The sequence below is a fragment of the Amblyraja radiata genome, chromosome 11 (genome assembly GCF_010909765.2).
Source record: "Amblyraja radiata isolate CabotCenter1 chromosome 11, sAmbRad1.1.pri, whole genome shotgun sequence".
NCBI lineage: Eukaryota > Metazoa > Chordata > Chondrichthyes > Rajiformes > Rajidae > Amblyraja > Amblyraja radiata.
In genome coordinates, this window is record NC_045966.1 from 18,280,060 (window position 1) to 18,300,123 (window position 20,064).

The 20,064-nt window shown below is 41.4% G+C and overlaps 1 protein-coding gene across 4 annotated transcripts in view; it reads left to right on the forward strand.

Moving 5' to 3' along the window:
- nrg2 (neuregulin 2) overlaps nucleotides 1-20,064 on the forward strand; it is a 118,168-nt gene that overhangs the window by 78,445 nt on the left and 19,659 nt on the right. For 2 of the 4 annotated variants that reach the window (XM_033029443.1, XM_033029446.1), the window contains exon 5: nucleotides 11,734-11,804. In XM_033029443.1, the coding sequence (XP_032885334.1) occupies nucleotides 11,734-11,804 (71 nt within the window). Of the gene's footprint in view, nucleotides 1-11,733; nucleotides 11,805-12,045; nucleotides 12,105-20,064 lie in introns of all 4 variants that reach the window. The other 2 variants (XM_033029444.1, XM_033029447.1) reach the window with 1 other exon arrangement.

Here is a 20,064-nt window from a genome sequence, read left to right on the forward strand (position 1 = left end):
AATTCCAAGAGCAACCATTTCCTCTACTTCAAACTTTAATAGAAGTGCCATAAGGTTATCACCTTGTATACCGGGCAGACATACCAATGGTATGAACATGGAAACCTCCAATTTTAGGTTATTCTCCCCCGTCCACCCCACCCACTCCACTCCACTCTTAATTCCTCACTTTCTTGTGCCTGCCCATTTCTCCTTCTATCCTCACCTCCCTCTGACTTAACATTTCAGTCTTCTTCTCTCCTTCTGTGACTCACTTTTGTCTTCCAGGTTACTTTTTGTCTCCTTTTGTCACCCTTTTGTCTCCTGCCTTTGTCCACCCATCTGCCAATCAACCCTCCCATTCCCAATCACTTGGCAGGCTTTATACTGCCCCCACCTCTTTTCCAGCCCCCCCCCTCCCCCTCCCTCCCTCCCTCCCTCCCACTACAATCAGTCTGAAGAAGGGTACCAACCTGAAACATCATCTATCCATGTTCTCCAGCTTCAACTCTGCTGCCTGACCCGCTGAGTTGCTCCAGTACGTTGGTGTTCCATGCAAGATTCCAGCATCTGCAGTTCCTTGTGTCTCCATGTTGCTATTTACATCATTTAAAATCCAATTCATGGTTAACTTCAGTATTCTGTACTCCTTTGGTACTCGAAGTCTAATTTCATTAAGGACTGGTTACACTCTTGCCTAACGTTCTTCTGAAATATAATTAGGTCTGGTTTCAAATATATGTATAAAACAAAGCAGTCATTAGTTACAAAAAAACCACACAGCAGGTTCATTTTAAATGTTCCACCTCTCACCTTATACTAATGACATCTAGTTCTCAATTCCCCAGCACTGTGAAAGAGACTGTGTATTCATCCTATCAATGTTCGTCATGATTTTATACACCTCTATAAGATCACCCTTTAGTCCCCTACATTCCAGTGAATGAAGGCGTAGCCTGCCCCAGCTGTCCCTATAATTCAAGCAACATCCTCATAAATCATTTAGGCACTCTTTTCAGATGCCTAATGGCATCTTTCATATACCAAAACCTAACACAATTCTCCAAGTTCAGCCTCACCACAGTAAATCAAGCTTCTGCTGTAAATCTTTATAATGTTATTCTCTATCTACGCCACTGATTTTAGTATCATCTGCAAACTCACTGACCATACCTTGTATATTCTTTGGTTTAATTTAGAGTTACAGTGTGGAAACAGGCCCCTCAGCCCATCAGGTCCACTAGCATTATAAAATTACCCTACACACTCGGGACAATTTACAAATTTTACCGAAGCCAATTAACCTAAGACTCGTACATCTTACAATTACAATTACAACAATTACAATTCAATTTATTGTCATTTACCGTAAATCTTTGGAGTGTGGGAGGAAACTGAAGCACCCAGAGAAAAACCATGCAGTCACAGGGAGAACATACAAATTCCGTAGAGAAAAAGCACACATAGCCAGGATCAAAGCCGCTGGCGCTGTAAGACAGCAACTCTACCGCTGCACCACTGTGCCGCCCCAATCAGTTTTGTCCAAATCGTTGATATAGATGGCAAACAACAATAGGCTTGGCACCAACCCCCAAGGCATACCACCCGCCACTGGCTAAAAAATAACCTTCCAACACCATCTACTGCTTCCAACCAATAAACCATTTCCATATCCAATCATTCAGCGTTCCCTGGATCCCATGTGATCTAATCTTCCAGAGCAGCCTACAATTTGGGACCATTAGCCACAGTAATAATTATTTATGATTATTTAACCTTATTTATGATCCTGTTACTGTACATTATCAAACTTGTAGTGAAAAGACAGATCAGAAAGAAATATAGTAATTCTACACTGAAACTGAATGAATAAATTTGCTTAAGTGCATAAAATCTAGGAATAAGCCATCCAGAAGGTGCTGTGAGACCCAGGGATTGAAGATGTAAACTGTCATTATTATTTTTATGAAATAATATTATTGGTGTCTCAGAGTTTACATATCGTGGTTAAAAGCACAAAATATCAAAATGCTAGTTCTTAGGGCTGAAGTGTTCTCTGTGTTGTCCAACTAATATGTGTTTTTCAAAGGTATTGCTCCAACAACTGGGCTACCAAGCATGTGTGTCTGGGTCTGATCTGGGGATAATGACAGAACAAGTATAAATTGTGCTCATCATGTTTAACATTACTAGGCATGACATCTTTCTATATGTTGCTTGCACATTACTGACCTGGTAAGAGAGACTGGACACGTACTAAGCCTTGGGTCTTAAAATAACTGATTTAGTAAATCAATTAATTCAAAAGATAAATGAAACTGAATGTTGATGACCATGGACAAATCAGACACATTAAATACCTCATGTTCTCTCCTGTTTGCCAATGTAAACAGCAATCAGATTTGGACCATCTAACCTGCCTGGCAATCAGTTTGATTGATTAATTAGACTGTTCAATTAATCAACCTGAAGTGCTACACTGGGAAGGCATGCACTGTCAAAACGCATAAAGCTTTCAGATAAAATTCGTGCCAAGTCTTGCAAAGATGAGCAATGGCACTGTCTGCTTCACAGAGATAAATTCTCATCAATAACATGATTGATGAACAAATGTTTGTACCACTCTCTATTGTTTTGGCTCTTGTCCTTCCCTGTCCTTAGCAGTATCAGAGTTGAAAAATAAAGGACCAGATCACTGAATTACAAGATGTTACTATAACATCTCCAGCCATTACTCACAGTGCAAGCTAATAAACAATCAGGCTGTGACAATAAATACTGTCACCAGTCAATGTGAGGAGCTGGTTTATTAGATTGTCAGAGTCTGGTGTTTTAGGTGAAATTGCTCAAAAAATGAACTTGTAAAAGGAAGTGATTGATACAAATACATCGATAGATGCTCCTGAACACATCATCAGTGATGTAACCTGGGGTCATTGGGTGTTTCGGGTCTTTCAACATCAGACACCCTCACCCAGGCGACCCAGCCGTGGTTGATCAGACCACGACTTGTGTTCAGGTGGCATTCGCTCCTCCCCATGGACCTCCTCTCCTGATCCAGAGCCATCTCGAGGCCTTCACCGCTGCCTCTGTGGTATTCTTGATGGCTCGCAGCTCAGCCAAGGGGGGACGTTGCTCTTCCCTGGCCTATTTATACTGCTTCTTGAGGGACTTCAGCTCCTGCCGGATCTTGTGGATCTTCGTTGCTCGTTGGTTCATGGTGAAAGGTGTTCTGGCCGGCTTCTTCTCCACTTCTCCAAACCTTTCCACAGCTAGGCTGATGATGATTGTCGTCATCGTCCGCAGCCTTCGGTCCACGTCTCCCTTCGCAGTTGCTTCTAGCACCTTGTCGACATCATCATCGAACTGATGCCAGATGCCGTCTTGCAGGCCTGAGGCCATCTGACTCGAACCTTCTCCGGAGAACTGTTCCGAGGGACTAGTTGCGCCACTTGGAGGCTTCGGGCTCTATGGGGTGATTCCGGGCCCGGCTCCTCCTGCGTCTCACCAGGTAAAATACTTGTGCGTTGTGATACTCCCTGTCCCTCCAAACACTTCATCCGGGTCTGGTGAATCTTCAGGCCTCAGCTGTTCTTGCAAACCTTACCACATCTGCATTTGATACTCATAGTCGGTTGTCCGTTGCCATTAGTCATTAACCTTTGATCCGTCCAATTGAGGTGCTCATCCTCCCCCCCCTCTCGGGCACCTCTGGGGGTATTTTTCCATGTGTTTTTCCGTAGCGTGATTTGGGTCTCCTCCTCTCAGAGGATGCGGTTTGGGCTGCCAACCCGCCCCGCCCCGGTTGCCGTCTTTCCGAGCTGTCCACTGTCTCTCCAGTCGTCACCACCCTATTCTTGGTTGTCAACCAGTCTATTCCTGGTCGCCACTGGTTTCACCAGCACAGTGATTGATACAAATACATCGACAGATGCTCCTGAACACATCATCAGTGATATAACCTGGGGTCATTGGGTGTTTCGGGTCTTTCAACATCAGACACCCTCACCCAGGCGACCCAGCCGTGGTTGATCAGACCACGACTTGTGTTCAGGTGGCATTCGCTCCTCCCCATGGACCTCCTCTCCTGATCCAGAGCCATCTTGATGCCTTCTCCGCTGCCTCTGTGGTGTTCTTGATGGCCCTTCTCCTTGCCACTCCGTTGATGCCCAGTGCATTCAAGGCTTTGTAGAGCGATTGCCCTGCAAAACATCTGCAGCCAACCTCGATGGGCATACACCTTGCCTTCCAGCCCTGCTTACGGCAGTCTATGACCAGCTCTTCATACTTGGCCATCTTCCTCTCATGGGCCTCCTCCAGACGGTCCTCCCACGGCACTGTCAGTTCCAACAAGACGATGTTTTTGGTCGCCTCTGAGACCAGGAGGATATCTGGCCTCAGGGTGGTCGTGGCAATGTGCTGTGGAAACTTCAGCTGTTTCACCAGGTCTACGGAAAGCTGCCATCCTGCGCAGTCGCCAGGATTCCTGACTGATTCCTGGCTGCTGTGGTTCTTGGCAGCTGCACTCCGGCCTTCATGAAGGTGATCATCTGGGTGGTGGGGCGTTCTCGTCTGCAGCTGCTGATTCCCATGCTGATGGCTTCTGCAATGGGTTTGAGAACCTGGTCGTGACGCCATGTGTACCGGCCCTGCCCAAGAGACTTTGGGCAACAGCTCAGGATGTGTTCCAACGTCCCCTTGCCTGAGCATTGCAGGCAATCTGGAGATTGCGCTTTGCCCCAGATGAAGAGGTTCGATGGGCTGGGCAGGACATCATACACTGCCTGGACCAGGAACTTGATGCGCTGTGGTTCAGCCTGCCAGAGCTCAGTCCATGTGACTTTTCGGTCCATGGCCTGCTCCCACCTTGTCCAGGCTCCCTGCTGCCTCAATCCAACTGCTCTGGTACACCTCTCCTCCTCCACCACTGCCCTCACTTCCTCCTGGACCAGCCTGCGCCTCTCCTTCCCCTTGGCCTTGTCAAACTGGGGAGATGGGAAGATTCCCAGGCCTGCTCTTCCCCGAGTCACTGCTCCCACCAGGACTCTGTGGCGTATCCGGGACTCTGCTTGCAGCACGGCTTCGCCGGCTCTCCACTTCCACCCAATTTTCACCTCCACCCCTGCTTGAGCCACCTTGGGGTCGCTGGAGTCCCTGTACATCATCACCTCTCTGGCCCGAGTCACCTTGAACTCCTCCTCCAGGGACTTCAGGGGCAGCTGGAGCTTGGTGCTATTTCCGTAAAGGGCGATGCTGCTAAGGCTCCTGGGCAGTCCCAGCCACCTTCTGAGAAAGCTGCTGACTTTCCTCTCCAATCTCTCTACGATGGATATTGGGACTTCGTAGACAAGCAGTGGCCAGAGTATCCTTGGCAGGATACCATGCTGGTAAATCCATGCCTTGAACTTGCAGGGAAGCCCCGACTGGTCCACTGCTCTCAACCAGCTCTCCAGCTCCTGACAGGTTGCCTACTGTCACCAGTCAATGTGAGGAGCTGGTTTATTAGATTGTCAGAGTCTGGTGTTTTAGGTGAAATTGCTCAAAAAATGAACGTAAAAGGAAGTGAAAGTATACTTCAATAAAGAATGCAGGCGAAAACACAAATTTACATTGCTTGAATCTCTCTTCACTTTATTTCTTCTCCACGTTTCCTTTCTGAACTTCTCCTTTGAAGATGTAACATTTACTGGGCTGTAGTTCTACTGGCAATACCGGAAATAATGCTACACGAAAGGTTGTACAGTGAAATCATCCAGCAATCTCACTGAGCTCTACTACTGAGCAACTGTCTGTCTAACTGGCATCTACAACCTGTGCCCAAGAATTGATTTATGGCCTGGTTTCCTCGTCCCATGATGTGTTTACCTACCAAGTCACATCACTTTTCACTAATTTAAAAAAAAAAATCAGAGTTTATCTTAATAATTAGTGTCTCTTTTGGACTATTCAACAATGCCCATTCACAAGCATTGATTCAATTAACATCCCTCCTTAACTTAAATAGGAACCCTGGAGCAATCATTCATACAACTTTTTCCAGGGTTTGTTTGAAAGATACCCCAGGAGGTCGGGTGGTTAAAACCCATAGAAACCCTCTTAGAGAAAGTTATTTTTCTGCCAATGTTCTTCTGAACATATTCAAGGCCTAGTAGAAAGTGAGCTTGTCAACTGTTTCTTGGGTATGAGTTTTTTTTATATATCATCCAATGCCATTACTCTTTAACCAGATGTGACTGACCCATTCACTAAATCCCACCAGTAATTTATAACACTTCTGCTTAACACCTTTCATAATGCGAAGGCCAGGATTGGGAACTTATCATGCGGTAAATCAGAGAGAGAGACAAAGATATATATCCCACTCAATGACAGCATGATTCAATAAATGAGCTCAAGTTCAAGCTTCCTGCGTAAAAAATATTTCTTTTAACGCTGCAGCTTCCTTATTAATAGCATATGAATGTGTCATTGCAAAGGGCGGTTTTGATAATTCAATCCATGGTCATCTTCAGTATGAAAATATTTACATGCAAACATTGGAGAGAACAGCAGATAACACGATAAACAATGTCCAGTCATCTCAGCAACCTTTGGGACCAGCATTTATCACAAATTATAATAAAAGCAGAAAAAGCTGGAAATATACAGCTGCTCAGGCTGCATCAGATGGAAGGTAGTTGATTAAAACACTAACATTAACTTCTGTCAATTCTGGCTTGCTCTCCACAGATGGTGCCTGACCTGCTGTGTATTTCCAGCATTCTGATTTTATTTCAGATTTCCAAGTTTTTGGCTTTTCAATTTTCATTAATTGTACTTTTGCTATCCAAAATCCTTCTTTAAAAGCTCCATGTGCTTCAATTCATGTACATTCTATCCATCCCATTTCTTTTCTAATCAAGTAACCCGTTCCCTGGTTGCCGCATTTCATCATCCGCAACTTTGCTGCAATTAACACTTTTGTAATGTGCCACACCACTCTGTCATCAGGTGCAGGGAGGATCAGCTTCAACCAGCTGCTATTATCTCTAATACCTTTCATTCCAACTAGATTCGGCTGCACGCATAATGATTTGGCCCCTGTGGTTCTTTTATTCCAGCAGTTTTTAATTGCGACTATATACTTCACAATTCTACTATTCATCAGTAAAAAGGGAGCAAATAAACTTTAATGTCCCTGCATCCACATATTTTACAAGATTATGAATAAATCAGCATAATGCTGATCATAACTCAGGTTTTATTGTGAAAACTTTCAGTTAAAAAGAACATTTGGCGAATTTTAAACAACCTTTTGTTCAGATTTTAAAGAAGGCATGTTGCAAACTGTAAAATGTCGTAACATAGGTTATAAACTTCTTTACTTGATATTTTGGAATAATCTGCCCCTATAAATGTAATGCTCAAAGCTGTTTTTTCATGATTAGGATAAAATTCATGAGTATTTACGATAAAATTTAAAAGATAGCAGCACGTTGGAAATGTACAACACCTAAGCAGGGCCCCGTATCTGCTAAAGTAGCAGTCTTTCACATCTAATCCCACTTAAATCTATTTTGTATGTACACATGTGTTAAAAGGTTCTACGTTATTTGTTATTCATTAATTGTAACATTTTATAAAGAAAAACGCTAATTGACATTCATCAAACTCAGTGTCATAAAGCATGGAAACAAGCCCTTTGGCACAACTTGTTTATGCTGCCCAACAAGTCAATTTATGCTCGTCCCATTTGCCTGCATTTGACATATCTCTCTCTAAACCTTTCCTATCCATGTAACTGAACGAATGCCTTTCAAATGTTTGTTATTGTACCTGACTCAAGCACCTCCTCTGGCAACTCGATCCACAAAAATACCACCCTTGTGTGGGGAAAAAGTTGCTCCTCATGTTCCTATTAAAACTTTCCTCTCTCTCTTTAAACCTACAGTGCATTCAGAAAGTATTCCGACCTCTTCCTTTTTTCCACATTTTGTTACGTTACAGTCTTATTCTAAGATGGATGAAATTCATTTTTTTATCATCAATCTACACACAATACCCCATAATGAAAAAGTGAAAACAAGTGTCGAGAATTTTTTCCAAAGTAATTAAAAAGAAATAACTGAAATATCACATTTACATAAGTATTCAGACCCTTAACTCGGTACTTTGTTGAGGCACCTTAGGCAGCGATTACAGCCTCAAGTCTTCTTGGGTATGACGCTACAAGCTTGGCACACCTGTATTTGGGTAATTTCACCCATTCTTCTCTGCAGATCTTCTCAAGCTCTGTCAGGTTGGATGGGGAGCGTCGATGCACAGCTATTTTCAGGTCCCTCCAGAGATGTTCGATCGGGTTCAAGTCCAGGCTCGGGCTGGGCCACTCAAGGACATTCACAGACTTGTCACGAAGCCACTCCTGCGTTGTCTTGGCTGTGTGCTTAGGACCGTTGTCCTGTTGGAAGGTGAACCTCCTGAGGTCCTGGGGTCTAGAACGCTCTGGAACAGGTTTTTCATCAAGGATCTCTCTGTACTTTGCTCCGTTCATCTTTCCCTCGATCCTGACTAGTCTCCCAGTTCCTGCCGCTGAAAAACATCCCCACAGCATGATGTTGTCACCACCATGCTTCACCGTAGGTATGGTATTGGCCAGGTGATGAGTGGTACCTGGTTTCCTCCAGATGTGACGCTTGGCATTCAGGCCAAAGAGTTCAATCTTGGTTTCATCAGACCAGAGCACCAGAGAAAACAACCCTTTTGGCAAACTTCAAGTGGGTTGTCATGTGCCTTTTACTGAGGAGTGGCTTCCATCCGGCCACTCTAGCATAGATGCCTGATTGGTGGAGTGCCGCAGATATAGTTGTCCTTCCAGAAGGTTCTTACATCTCAACAGAGGAACTCTGGAGCTCTGTCAGAGTGACCATCGGGTTCCTGATCACCTCCCTGACCAAGTCCCTTCTCCCCTGATTGCTCACTTTGGCCAGTCGGCCAGCTCTATGAAGAGTCCTGGTGGTTCCAAAGTTCTTTCATTTAAGAATGACGGAGGCCACTGTGCTCTTCGGGACCTGCAATGCTGCAGAAATTGTTTTATACCCTTCCCCAGATCTGTGTCTCGACACAATCCTGTCTCGGAGGTCTACGGACAATTCCATCATCGTCATGGCTTGGTTTTTGCTCTGACATGCACTGTGGGACCTTGTATAGACAGGTGTGTGCCTTTCCAAATCATGTCCAGTCAATTTAATTTTCCACTGGTGGACTCCAATCAGATTGTAGAAACATCTCAAGGATAATCAATGGAAACAGGATGAACCTAATCTCAATGTTTAGTGTCATTGCAAAGAGTCTGAATACTTGTGTAACTGATATTTCAGTTATTTATTTTTAATTACTTTGCAAACATTTCTACTGTACGTGCTCTAATTCGATTCCCCAACCTTGGGATAAAGGCTGTGTGCATTCATACTATGTCTGTCCCTTATGTTTTTTATACATCTCGTCTCCTATGCTCCAAAGAATAAAGTTCTAGCCTGCCCAACCTTTCTCAATATCTTAGTTGTTTGAGTCCAGGCAACATCTTCTCTGCACTCTTTCCAGATTATTGACATCTTTCTTCCAGCAGGGTGACCAAAATCTTGATCATTCTGCACAATCTCCCTGCAAATGTGTTCCTCTAATTCCCATTGACCAGGGCATAATCTTGACAAGGTGATAATTCCCTTCTTATTTCTCAGCTCTACCCATAAAGCCTCAATAATGTAATCTCAAACTTGCTGTGGTGTGGTCCTGTATCAAAAATGAAACTTCTCTTTTCTTTCCTCCACCTCTAACCCACCTGCAGCACGGCCAAGCTGGAACACTAAAATGCCAGTTCTGTGCCTCTCGTAGCCATGTTTCTGTAATGGCAATCATATCCCAGTTCCATGTACCTATCCATGGCTTGAGTTCATCTGCCTTATCAGTCAGGCCTCATGCACTGAAGTAAATGCAATTTAATCCAACTGTCTTTTCTCACTCCCTGCTATGCTCCCGCCTGACTTATCTACTGAACTGTCATTGCCTTAAGACTTGAACATAACAATCCAAACCTGTCAGATTATATGGGTTTAATATGATTTAATACTTTTTTATTGTATGCTTTGAATATAAAACCAGGCATCCCATTAAACCAGGAATCCCATTGTTTTATTAACTGTTTTGATAGCCTGTTGGTTCCTTGAAAGATTTGTGCTCAACTATTAAGGTTTCTGTGCTTTCATGCCCCTTAAAATGTATAATTTTGCGAGTTCCACTATCTTTTTTCTACCAAAATATATACTCAGACTTTTCTGCATAGAATTACACTTATCAAGTCTATCAATTTGTTTATCTCTCTTTAAGGCTACACTCTCTGTTCTCTCTCTTACTTCCCTGTGTTATTGTAAAGTACAAAATTGTCCCAAAACCATTAACCAAGGTTATTGAATGGAAGCCTGGAGGTACATCTTCTTATACTTCTTTCCAGTCCAAACAAAAAGCCAGTTGCCACAATTTTATTATCTATTCCAAGCCAATGCTGCATTCTTGCTTCTAATGTACTTGTTATCCAGGAATTTGAATTTTGTTCAATATCTTCATTCGTACTTTATTAAGCTTTTGAATACCCATTCATATATCTAACTTCACAGGCTCTCAGCTACTTTATCAAAAAACGCACCCTAGTAACTAAATTAAGGGTCATAACAAATCCATATTTGGCTGCTAATTATCTCAGAGATTATTTTGTTTCCAAATTTTCCCTATCAACTGTCAGTCCATGAATTCTCACATTTATGCCCTTGTTCTGTGAATAATTGTTTTAATTAACCAATTCCATCTGAAATCTCTATAATGGTGTTACAAGTATGGCTAACGAATAAAGGTTCTTTGAAACATCATTCGGATTTAGAATTGGTGCCAGCCATGTAACCTTGGAAGATGAGTGAATGTGTAAATTAGTTCATTGGAAACCTTCGCAGGCAGCTAAAACAAACTGTACTCCATTGCGGACTATTCGAGGTTATAACACCCTTGTGGATTATTGACTTGAATGCACAAAGCATTGAAGATTCCCAGATCTTAATATGATTCCTCCACAATATGGTTAAAGATAATAATTTGAGATAATTCAAAGTACTTGTGCAGAAACCACTATAAAATGACTATAATAACAAACCATCTGCATGCAATGCCTACTCACCTTATATGAAACATTATAATTATACATATTTATATAAGCATTCAACAATGTATATTTTCAGCACCCGTTGGCATGACTATTTATTAATTTAGGATTTTGTAATTAACACATTTACATAGAAACATAGAAACATGCCAACTTGTCTAGAAATATAAATATGGAAATATGCCAACTTGTCCTTCTAGTTTAAATTATTTTAGATTTCATAATTTCAACTTCCCAATACCTTCAGAAGTATATAGTGTAGTTTTAAACTGTACAGAAACCACTAACCAAAATGTCCACCTACTCTAAATTACTCATCAACTAACTTTATTGAATTTTAATAAAAAATGGTCTTGTACTTATTATCAGATTTCTAATTTCTCTCAGAGTAAATGAACAGTTCCTGCCTTCGGTGGAACTATCAAAGAAATGTGATAACATGCTATTTGCAGCTTCTTTGCATTCTCATTATGACATGAGTGAATCACAGGGGAATGAAGTTATTTTGTAACTTCAACCTAGCATTTGCCTACATTTGTTTTGTGATTTGTCCCCTTTTCCTCCCCCAGATGCCAACCTGGATTCTTCGGACAAAGATGTTTGGAGACTGAACCCTTGAGAACATATAAACCTGATCTAAGTATGTTATGTAAGGAAGTGCTCCACTACTTCTAGGTATCCTTGGTGACACCACTGGTGTTATGAATTTTTACAGAGGCAACATATGAAGGCAACTAGGTTAACAAAAGCTTTACTTCTGCTGTTGATTGATCCAGTGGTCTCACCAATGTTTTTGGGATGTGTGTCCTTGATTGCTCTGTTCTAATGTTAAATCCTTTCTCTCTTGTTTCTTTCTCTATGGTTTTTGTTTTTCTTGTCAGGTGTCCAAATGAATTTACAGGTGACCGCTGCCAACACTACGTAATGGCCAGTTTCTACAGTACGTCCATTTCTTCTCTTCTTTAACTGAAGCATGCTATTGCTAAATCATAGCATGCTTTTCTGCTGCTGCTGCTCTCTGTTGATGATGCTATTACCTGTCCTTCCTGTATCACAGTCCTTAAAAGCCTTTCAAAAACCATTGAAGCTCTATTTCTTCAGACTAGAACAAGCAAATGAAATCGGGATGCTCAGGCCACACAAACTAAAAAAAATTATAAATTCAATCAAATGAGACATTACATTTGACTAAACTACGGTAAAGTCCATTTAATTTTATTTGGAAAACAATTTGTCCATTTTTAAAATGACACAGTATTGAATAGTTAGAGAATAATATTTCAAGGGGCACTATTCTGGGATATTAGTAAATATTAATTACTAATTAATCTGGTCAAATATTACACATTACTTTTTTGACTGGGTTATTTAGTCAGGTAACCATTGTGTATAACACATGGAGGTGTATTTGTTAAAATAGTAAACTTTAATTTGCCCAGTTAACCACATATTCTTACTCATCATCAGTGCGAACAATATAAATTGTCACTGACTCGACACAAAATGAGCAGTTCCACCTGTTGTTGTGACAGTGCACCGACTTCAAAGAAACAGTAATACCATCTAAGAGGCACAGCTTTGTGAATTGGGTACTATATTCATTGAGATATGTTTGAAAATCCTTTCAATTTTGGTGAGAGTGCATTGAAAACTATCATCAGTGATGATAGAACATGACAACCCTTTGTCATGCATTTTAATCAATTGCATGATCATGTCAAGGTGTTTGGAACCAAATGTACAATTTGACAAAGCCTTTACATCCAAACCTTGTTAGGGCCAAACTTGGCTGGAAAACAAATAGGCAAATGACTCGTTCTAATCATAATCAATTAAGACAACAAAACATTAATAAATTAGTAGTTCGGAATTGGAAAATTAAATTATTTCCACATCCATGACATTTGCATGCAGTTTCACTTTAGTGATTTATTTTATGCAACAACAAGTTTGCGAATGGTTGATGGTTTGTTTATGTCCATCTGGATTTGTTTGTGAAACTATCTTCCTATCGTCATTCAGTACATTAAACAAGAACGTTGTGCGTATATGTACCCAATATGACAGTGTTTCTCTTCCTCTGCCACGAATAAAACCTCTATCACTGATTACACAACATTTAAAGGTCCATTTAACTGATGCTATAAATTCTTAGAAATAAATCCATTTTCTCTTTTACTGAAATACTTTATTCTGAATTCTGTAAAACTTAATTGTGTTTATTATAATTTAATATTTAGTTGTGGAGATTCAGATAAAGATATTCAGATAAGACGGCTTTAAAAACAGCTACATTGTATAAAATATGTAAATGCAAACTTTGATGAAGTAAGGCAAAGATTGAAGCAGGAGTTTCAATAAATGTCAAGAGATACAATAAGTTGCAATCTAGTTTAATATTTATTCATTCAGTTTAGTTATTTCCTACATTCATTTCCTATTGCAGAACTACATTCTTGCTACAGTACAATTAAAACAGAATATTAATGAAAGCAAATCAATTAATTAAAAAACTATATAATTACCATTTTGATCTGAACATTGATTGTTAAAACAGTTAATGCTCACAAAGACAAAGCTTTTTTCATCATCTAAACTTCCACCACATATTTTGGCAGCACAGTAGCACAGCTAGTAGAGCTAGTAGATTTGCAGCCTTATAGCTCTAGTGACCCATATTCAATCCTAACCTCCAGTGCTGTATTTTGGAGTTTGCATGTTCTTCTTGTGACTGTGCGTCTTCCCCGGGTACCCTAGTTTCCTCAAATGTCCCAAAGTAGTATGTCGGTCAATTATTTGCCACCGCAAATTGCCCACAGTGTAGGTGGGTACAAGAATCTATAGTGATGCAAAGAGTGGTGAGAATAGGGGGGAAATAAAATATGATTCGTATAAATGGATGCTTGATGGTTGGCATGGACATGGTAGGCTATTATTTCCTCTCCATTGTATTTGTTTACATTGACTCAAGATAACTTTTGATGTGTACAATTTTAGCCATTTTGTATCAGAGGAAATGCCTTTTATCTTCACCTCTCGTCCTTTTAACTGTCCTGCTCACACAAACATTCGCTGAGCTTACTTCTCTCTATACAACACATTTTCTTGCCTCATTCAACACAGATTACCTTTCATCTACCATTATTGTGTATTCATTATGCATATCACTTTCTCCCAAACTAGTGTTATCCTAAAGATATACACAAAGTGCTGGAGTAACTCAGCGGGTCAGGCAGCATCTTTGGTAAAAAAGGATAGGTGACGTTTCAGGTCGGAACCCTTCTTCAGACTAACCCCTCTCTAGCACATTGTGTCTATCTTTGTTATAAACCAGCATCTGCAGTTCTTTGTTTCTACCCAGTGTTAAGGGCCTGTCCCACTTTCACGACCTAATTCACGACCTCTGCCGAGTTTTCCCTTGACTCGTACTCGCAGCATGGTCGTCACGAGGTCGTAGGTAGGTCGTAGCAGGCCGTGATGCTAGTCGTAGGTACTCGTGGCATCAAGTAGGTCGGGGCGTTTTTTCTAGCATGATGAAAAATGTCCACGAGTAAAAAAGGTTGTGAATTAGGTCGTGAAAGTGGGACAGGCCCTTTACCCTACTCTACCCACAGTGACACGCATTCTCCACAAGTACACTGCCACAACTACCTGCTCTAATGTTCATTAAAAGTATCACATGCAACTCTTTACCCATGGTAAATTTCTCTAACATCTTCTACCAAGTAGCATTAATGTATACATTGCCTACTTGCCAAAATGTATACTTGAAACAATATCTGTGATTTTATCAATACCTTAAATCAAACAGTTATTCTTTTTTGTTCACCCAAAGCCACCTTTTTACAATATGCTTGCCCATGCCATCCACCACTTTCTCCTTGGAAACTTTTTCCTCATTTGTCTGCACTGTTCCATCTACTGCTCCAATATTGCCTTTCAGTTTTGCTGCTTCTACTCCTGCCACTGTAATTCCTGCCATGAACTCTTCCCTTAGTCTCTGAATAGAGTGAGTGCACAGCTTTGGTGATTCCAGTTTTAATCTGAATCCCATCAGTATCCCTCTAACATCACACACAACCTTCCCTATCATGCCTATAGCTGTGAATTTGATCGTGTGATGATAGTTCTTCATTTGATCTTGTGAGGTCTCTCTGATGTGGAAATTTTAAATCACTGACTAGGTAATCTGTAATAACTGTCTCCTTAACCCTTCTCCACCTTCAAAAAGCAAGATTTGATTTCAAATTACAATTGCAACATGCTAAGTGCTTTTTTTTTAAATTGGTGTTGGAGAAAATTTCAAGCACCTCTTGCATTTACTCTCTCTCTGTCCCTTCCTGACCCTAGTCCTCCTGCTAGTTTTACTGTTCGTATCCCCTCGTTATCACCTCCAGTCAGCAATGGACCATTGCGGGCTCTTTGGCCATTGGTGCCGGCTCTAATCAGTTCTGTACCTTTTTATACCTCTTGTTTCCCTCTCCCCTGAATCTCAGTCTGAAGAAGGGTCTCGACCCAAAACGTCACCAATTCCTTTGCTCCAGAGATGCTGCCTAACCCGTTAAATTGCTCTAGCATTTTGTGTCTATCTTTAGTGTCTTAATCATATTGGTCAGTTTTGTTACCCGTTAGGCAGCAACAAATCAGTTGGTATGAGTGAGACCCACCAAAGAGGTAAATAATTAGGTTTTGAGCATCTGAGTGTCCTACAATGCTTCCATACATTATCAAGGCAAAAACTGGTTTAGCAGTAAAAATCCTATACATATGGAACTCTTTGGGCTAGATCTTGTTAGCCTGGCTCCACAATGCTGCCCTTGGTCCTTTCATGCCCGTACTTCATTAAAACAAAATTAAGCATTTTTAGAGAAGTTAACTAAAAACACTTAACCGCATGACCAAGCAAGCCAGTTAAAGCAAATTAATTTGGAAAAAGGTAACTGTGCTTTGCTTTAGTCTCTGAATCCTTTATCCTTGATGGGGTCTTGGATCATGCACTCCAAGTAGTCTTACCAGCAGACACCAGAACCAGGTGGCATAATCGGCAAGCTCTCTATAATAAAATAGATGAAAATACAAAAGGTATGGCGATATAATATAATGCTTTCGTAATCGTATACAAAATTTCATCTCAAGCAAAAGATCAGTTGAGACTCTGTCAAAGGTTAGCTCTAACAATTTAGAACCAGAGGAGTAGAGTTGCTGCCTTACAGCGCCAGAGACCCGGGTTCAATCCTGACTATGGGTGCTGAGTGTACAGAGTTTACACGCTCGCTCTGTAATCACATGGGTTTCTTCCCACACTCCAAAAGATGTACAGGTTTGTAGGTTAGTTGGTTTTGGTAAAACAAATTGTAAATCGTCCCTAGTGTGTAGGATAGTGCTAGTGATCGCTGGTCATTCACAGGCTCAGTGGTCCGAAGGGCCTGCTTTCATGCTCCCTCTCTAAACTAACTAAACATAATTCTGTTCAGATTTCTAGAGCATAAACCTTTCAAACTCCTTATAGAATAATCCACTAAAATCATACTGCAGGTATTCAGTTACTTAACAAGCTAGCAAAAAAGGCTACTGACAAGGAATCAACCTTAAAAGCATTAAATGTTGTGTTTATATCCTAATTCAGTTCAAAAACTTACCATCCTGCATTTATTGAACATTTAAAAAAAAAACATGAATAATACTGTGCTCTTCCCCTGTAACCCTCAAATGATCAATTCGTAGCCAAGAATCTCTTAGTGTGATTTTTTTCTAAATCTAAGTTGATACTAGCTCTGTGAAATTGAATTCAGTATTCAAATAGCATGTATTCATTCATCATACTTATACACATATTAATAGATTAGTCTACAGCCATTGCTCAAACCCATCTGCCTCCATTAAATTGCAATCATTAATCTTGGAAACCAAATTAGGAGAGTCGTTTTCAGCTTTGCCACTTGGGCAGTAATTTGAAGGAACACATTGCTTGTCCATTTGGAAACTGCCTGAATTTTACTTCATGGAAAGACATGTAATTTTAAGGTTGATGCACACAATGTCAGTGCTCCCTGAGTTAGCAGTTAAGTGAGCATCTTTTAACAAGTCAGTGAAAGCTGCTCAGCGAACGACAGAATTCAACCAAGTGGTAGAAGTTTTGCAGAACAAGAGCAACATCAACCTTTTTCACGTGACTCAACAAAAATCCTCTTTTTCTCGATCTCATCAAGCTGTCCTTTATCCATTAAAGTGTCTTAACAGACAATTGCCTGTGCCCCTTAAATAGCAGGCTCTGTCTGCAGTTGTACAGCGCTGACAGCTTGTCATTTTATTCTATTGAAAGTTGTTTGCTCCATCCAGCTGTTGGTAGCCTCGGTCTGCCCACCATCTGTTGGGTGAGCAAGAGCTCTTCAAAAAATTGACCTTGATGTTTCCCTTCTTCTTTGGGAAGGATAATTGAGGTGAAGTTCTTCCCGAGTGCTTGGTCGCAAGCCCAAGTCTATATTTGTATTGAATACATTGTTTTGAGTCTGTTACCGAGCATAATTATGATCAACTATCAGTTCGAAGTCCCAATAATTTATTTTGCATGCTTATAATTGGATCACTTGACTTTAAGCCAAGTGTCCTAAATAATTAGTTAAGGTATCTTTATATTGAATATCTATACAAAAATTGAACTCTCTGCAGTTATTGTAGCCAATTGTGAGAATGTCAGTAAATTCCTGCCTCAAGCCACAACATATTGTTGATACTTGTTTATTGCTCGAATTATTATTAGCTGGTATCAATATGGCAGTTTAGGTTCATATATTAAGCTTCTTAGTTGATGTTAAGGTTCTTAGTTTTATTGCTTCTATAATGTTGCAGTGAGGATTTCAAAATGTGGCTCTTGGTTGAATGGAAATCTAGCATCAGGCAGAGACAAAATGCTGGAGTAACTCAGTGGGACAGGCAGCATCCCTGGAGAGAAGGAATAGGTAACGTTTTGCGACGAGACCCTTTTTCAGGCCGTTCCTGACCCGAAATAAGCTAGTTCATGAAATCTAGGATTGAAATGGTGCAATGTTAGGACCTCAACTATTTTGTTTTTTTGGTCAGGAGTGCATGATATTCATACATGGACATTGTACTGGGAATTGACATTGTAGATGCCAGTTGTACATCAGCACATGTTGAGTTCCAGTAATTCCAGGAGTACAGTGCGCTATTTGAAACTATCCTGCATGCCTGCATCTTGCAAAGCAGAAATAAGCACCAAATTCAATCAATGCTAGCAGTTGCCATGCATCTTGGAAAAACACTGACAACAACAAAGTCAGCACAGCACTAGACAGGACACTCCACTTTATGATGTTGACTGAGTTCCCAGTTGGAGAGAAGGACAAGCAGAGGAAGGTCCAGAACGCTCAAGACCCAGCAGCTGAAATAAAGGGGTACTGGAGTATTGAGTTTTGGGCACCATGTGATAGGAAAGATGTCAAGCAGGAAAGGGTACAGAGAAGATTTAAAAGGATGTTGCCAGGACTCGAGGACCTGTGCAATGGGGAGAGGTTGAGCAGCCTCGACCTCTATTCTTTGGAGCGCAGAAGGATGAGTGGTGGTCTTATAGAGGTGTGCAAAATCATGAGAGGAATAAATCGGGTAAACGCACATAGTCGCTTGCCCAGAGTTGGGGGAATCGAGAACCAGATGACATAGGCTTAAGGTGAGGTGGAAAGATTTAATAGGATCCTGACGGCTAAAATTTATTACACAAAAGGTGGTGGGTGTATGGAACATGTTGCCGGAGGAGGTAGATGTGGCAGGTACTATTGCAACATTTGAGCAACATTTAGACAGGCACATGGATAGGGTAGGTTTAGAGGAATATTGGCCAAACGCAGGCAGGTTGGACTAGTGTAGATGGGACATGTTGGTCGCAGTAGGCCAGATGGGCTGAATGGCCTATTTCCACGCTGTATAACTCCGAGAGATGGTGACCAGATAGATAAATGCTTTAAGTGACGTTTTAGTTTAGTTTAGAGATAAAGCGTGGAACCAGGCCCTTCGGTCCACCGAGTCCGCACCGTCCAGCGATCCCCACACATTAACACTATCCTACACACACTAGGGACAATTTACACATACACCAAGTCAATTAACCTACATACGTGTTTGTCTTTGGAGTGTGGGAGGAAGTCCAAAATCTCGGAGAAAACCTACGCAGTCACGGGGAGAACGTACAAACTCCGTACAGACAGCACCTGTAGTCGGGATCGAACCCAGGTGTCTGGCGCTGTAAGCACTGTAAGGCAGCAACCCTACCGCTGCGCCACCGTGTCACATATCTGGATACAGTGCCAGTGTAAACATAATGTCCTCGTATGTATGGGCATTAGTGTAAACAGCAACATACTGAACCACTACCTCCCACTATAACTGGCAATGACCCTTCCTTCACACTTGTCAAGTAGTGCAGGAAATAGCAGGCAATACTGAAGAGAGAGAATTTTACGAGAGGCTGCTTCAGGATGTCTCTCTTTAGACCTGGCAGAACAACTGCATTTACAGACTAATGCCACCTTGACTAAACACCTATTGGCTCCATGACGGCAATCATAAATTTGCTCTTCAGTGTAATCAGGTGTCCAGGGGTATCTACCTGTTTGGAGCAGCAGCCAGGATATGGTGAGCTTCATGCAAGCTTCCTGGATACGTGTTGTTGATTTTTTTTTTGTTGGAGGACATTTTGGGGGTCATGGCTTCTGCAGGTGGTCATGTGGACACTAAAGAGCCATGCGAGTGGAGTTTCTCACCCGCTATCCCTCTGAGAAGCTTGCAGTTTGTGCGGAAATCATTTACCTGCTGCATCCAACTCTAGGCAGGACCTCCATGAGACGTTTCTCCTTCGGTTCCTGGTTGTGATAGCCTCGAGTGAC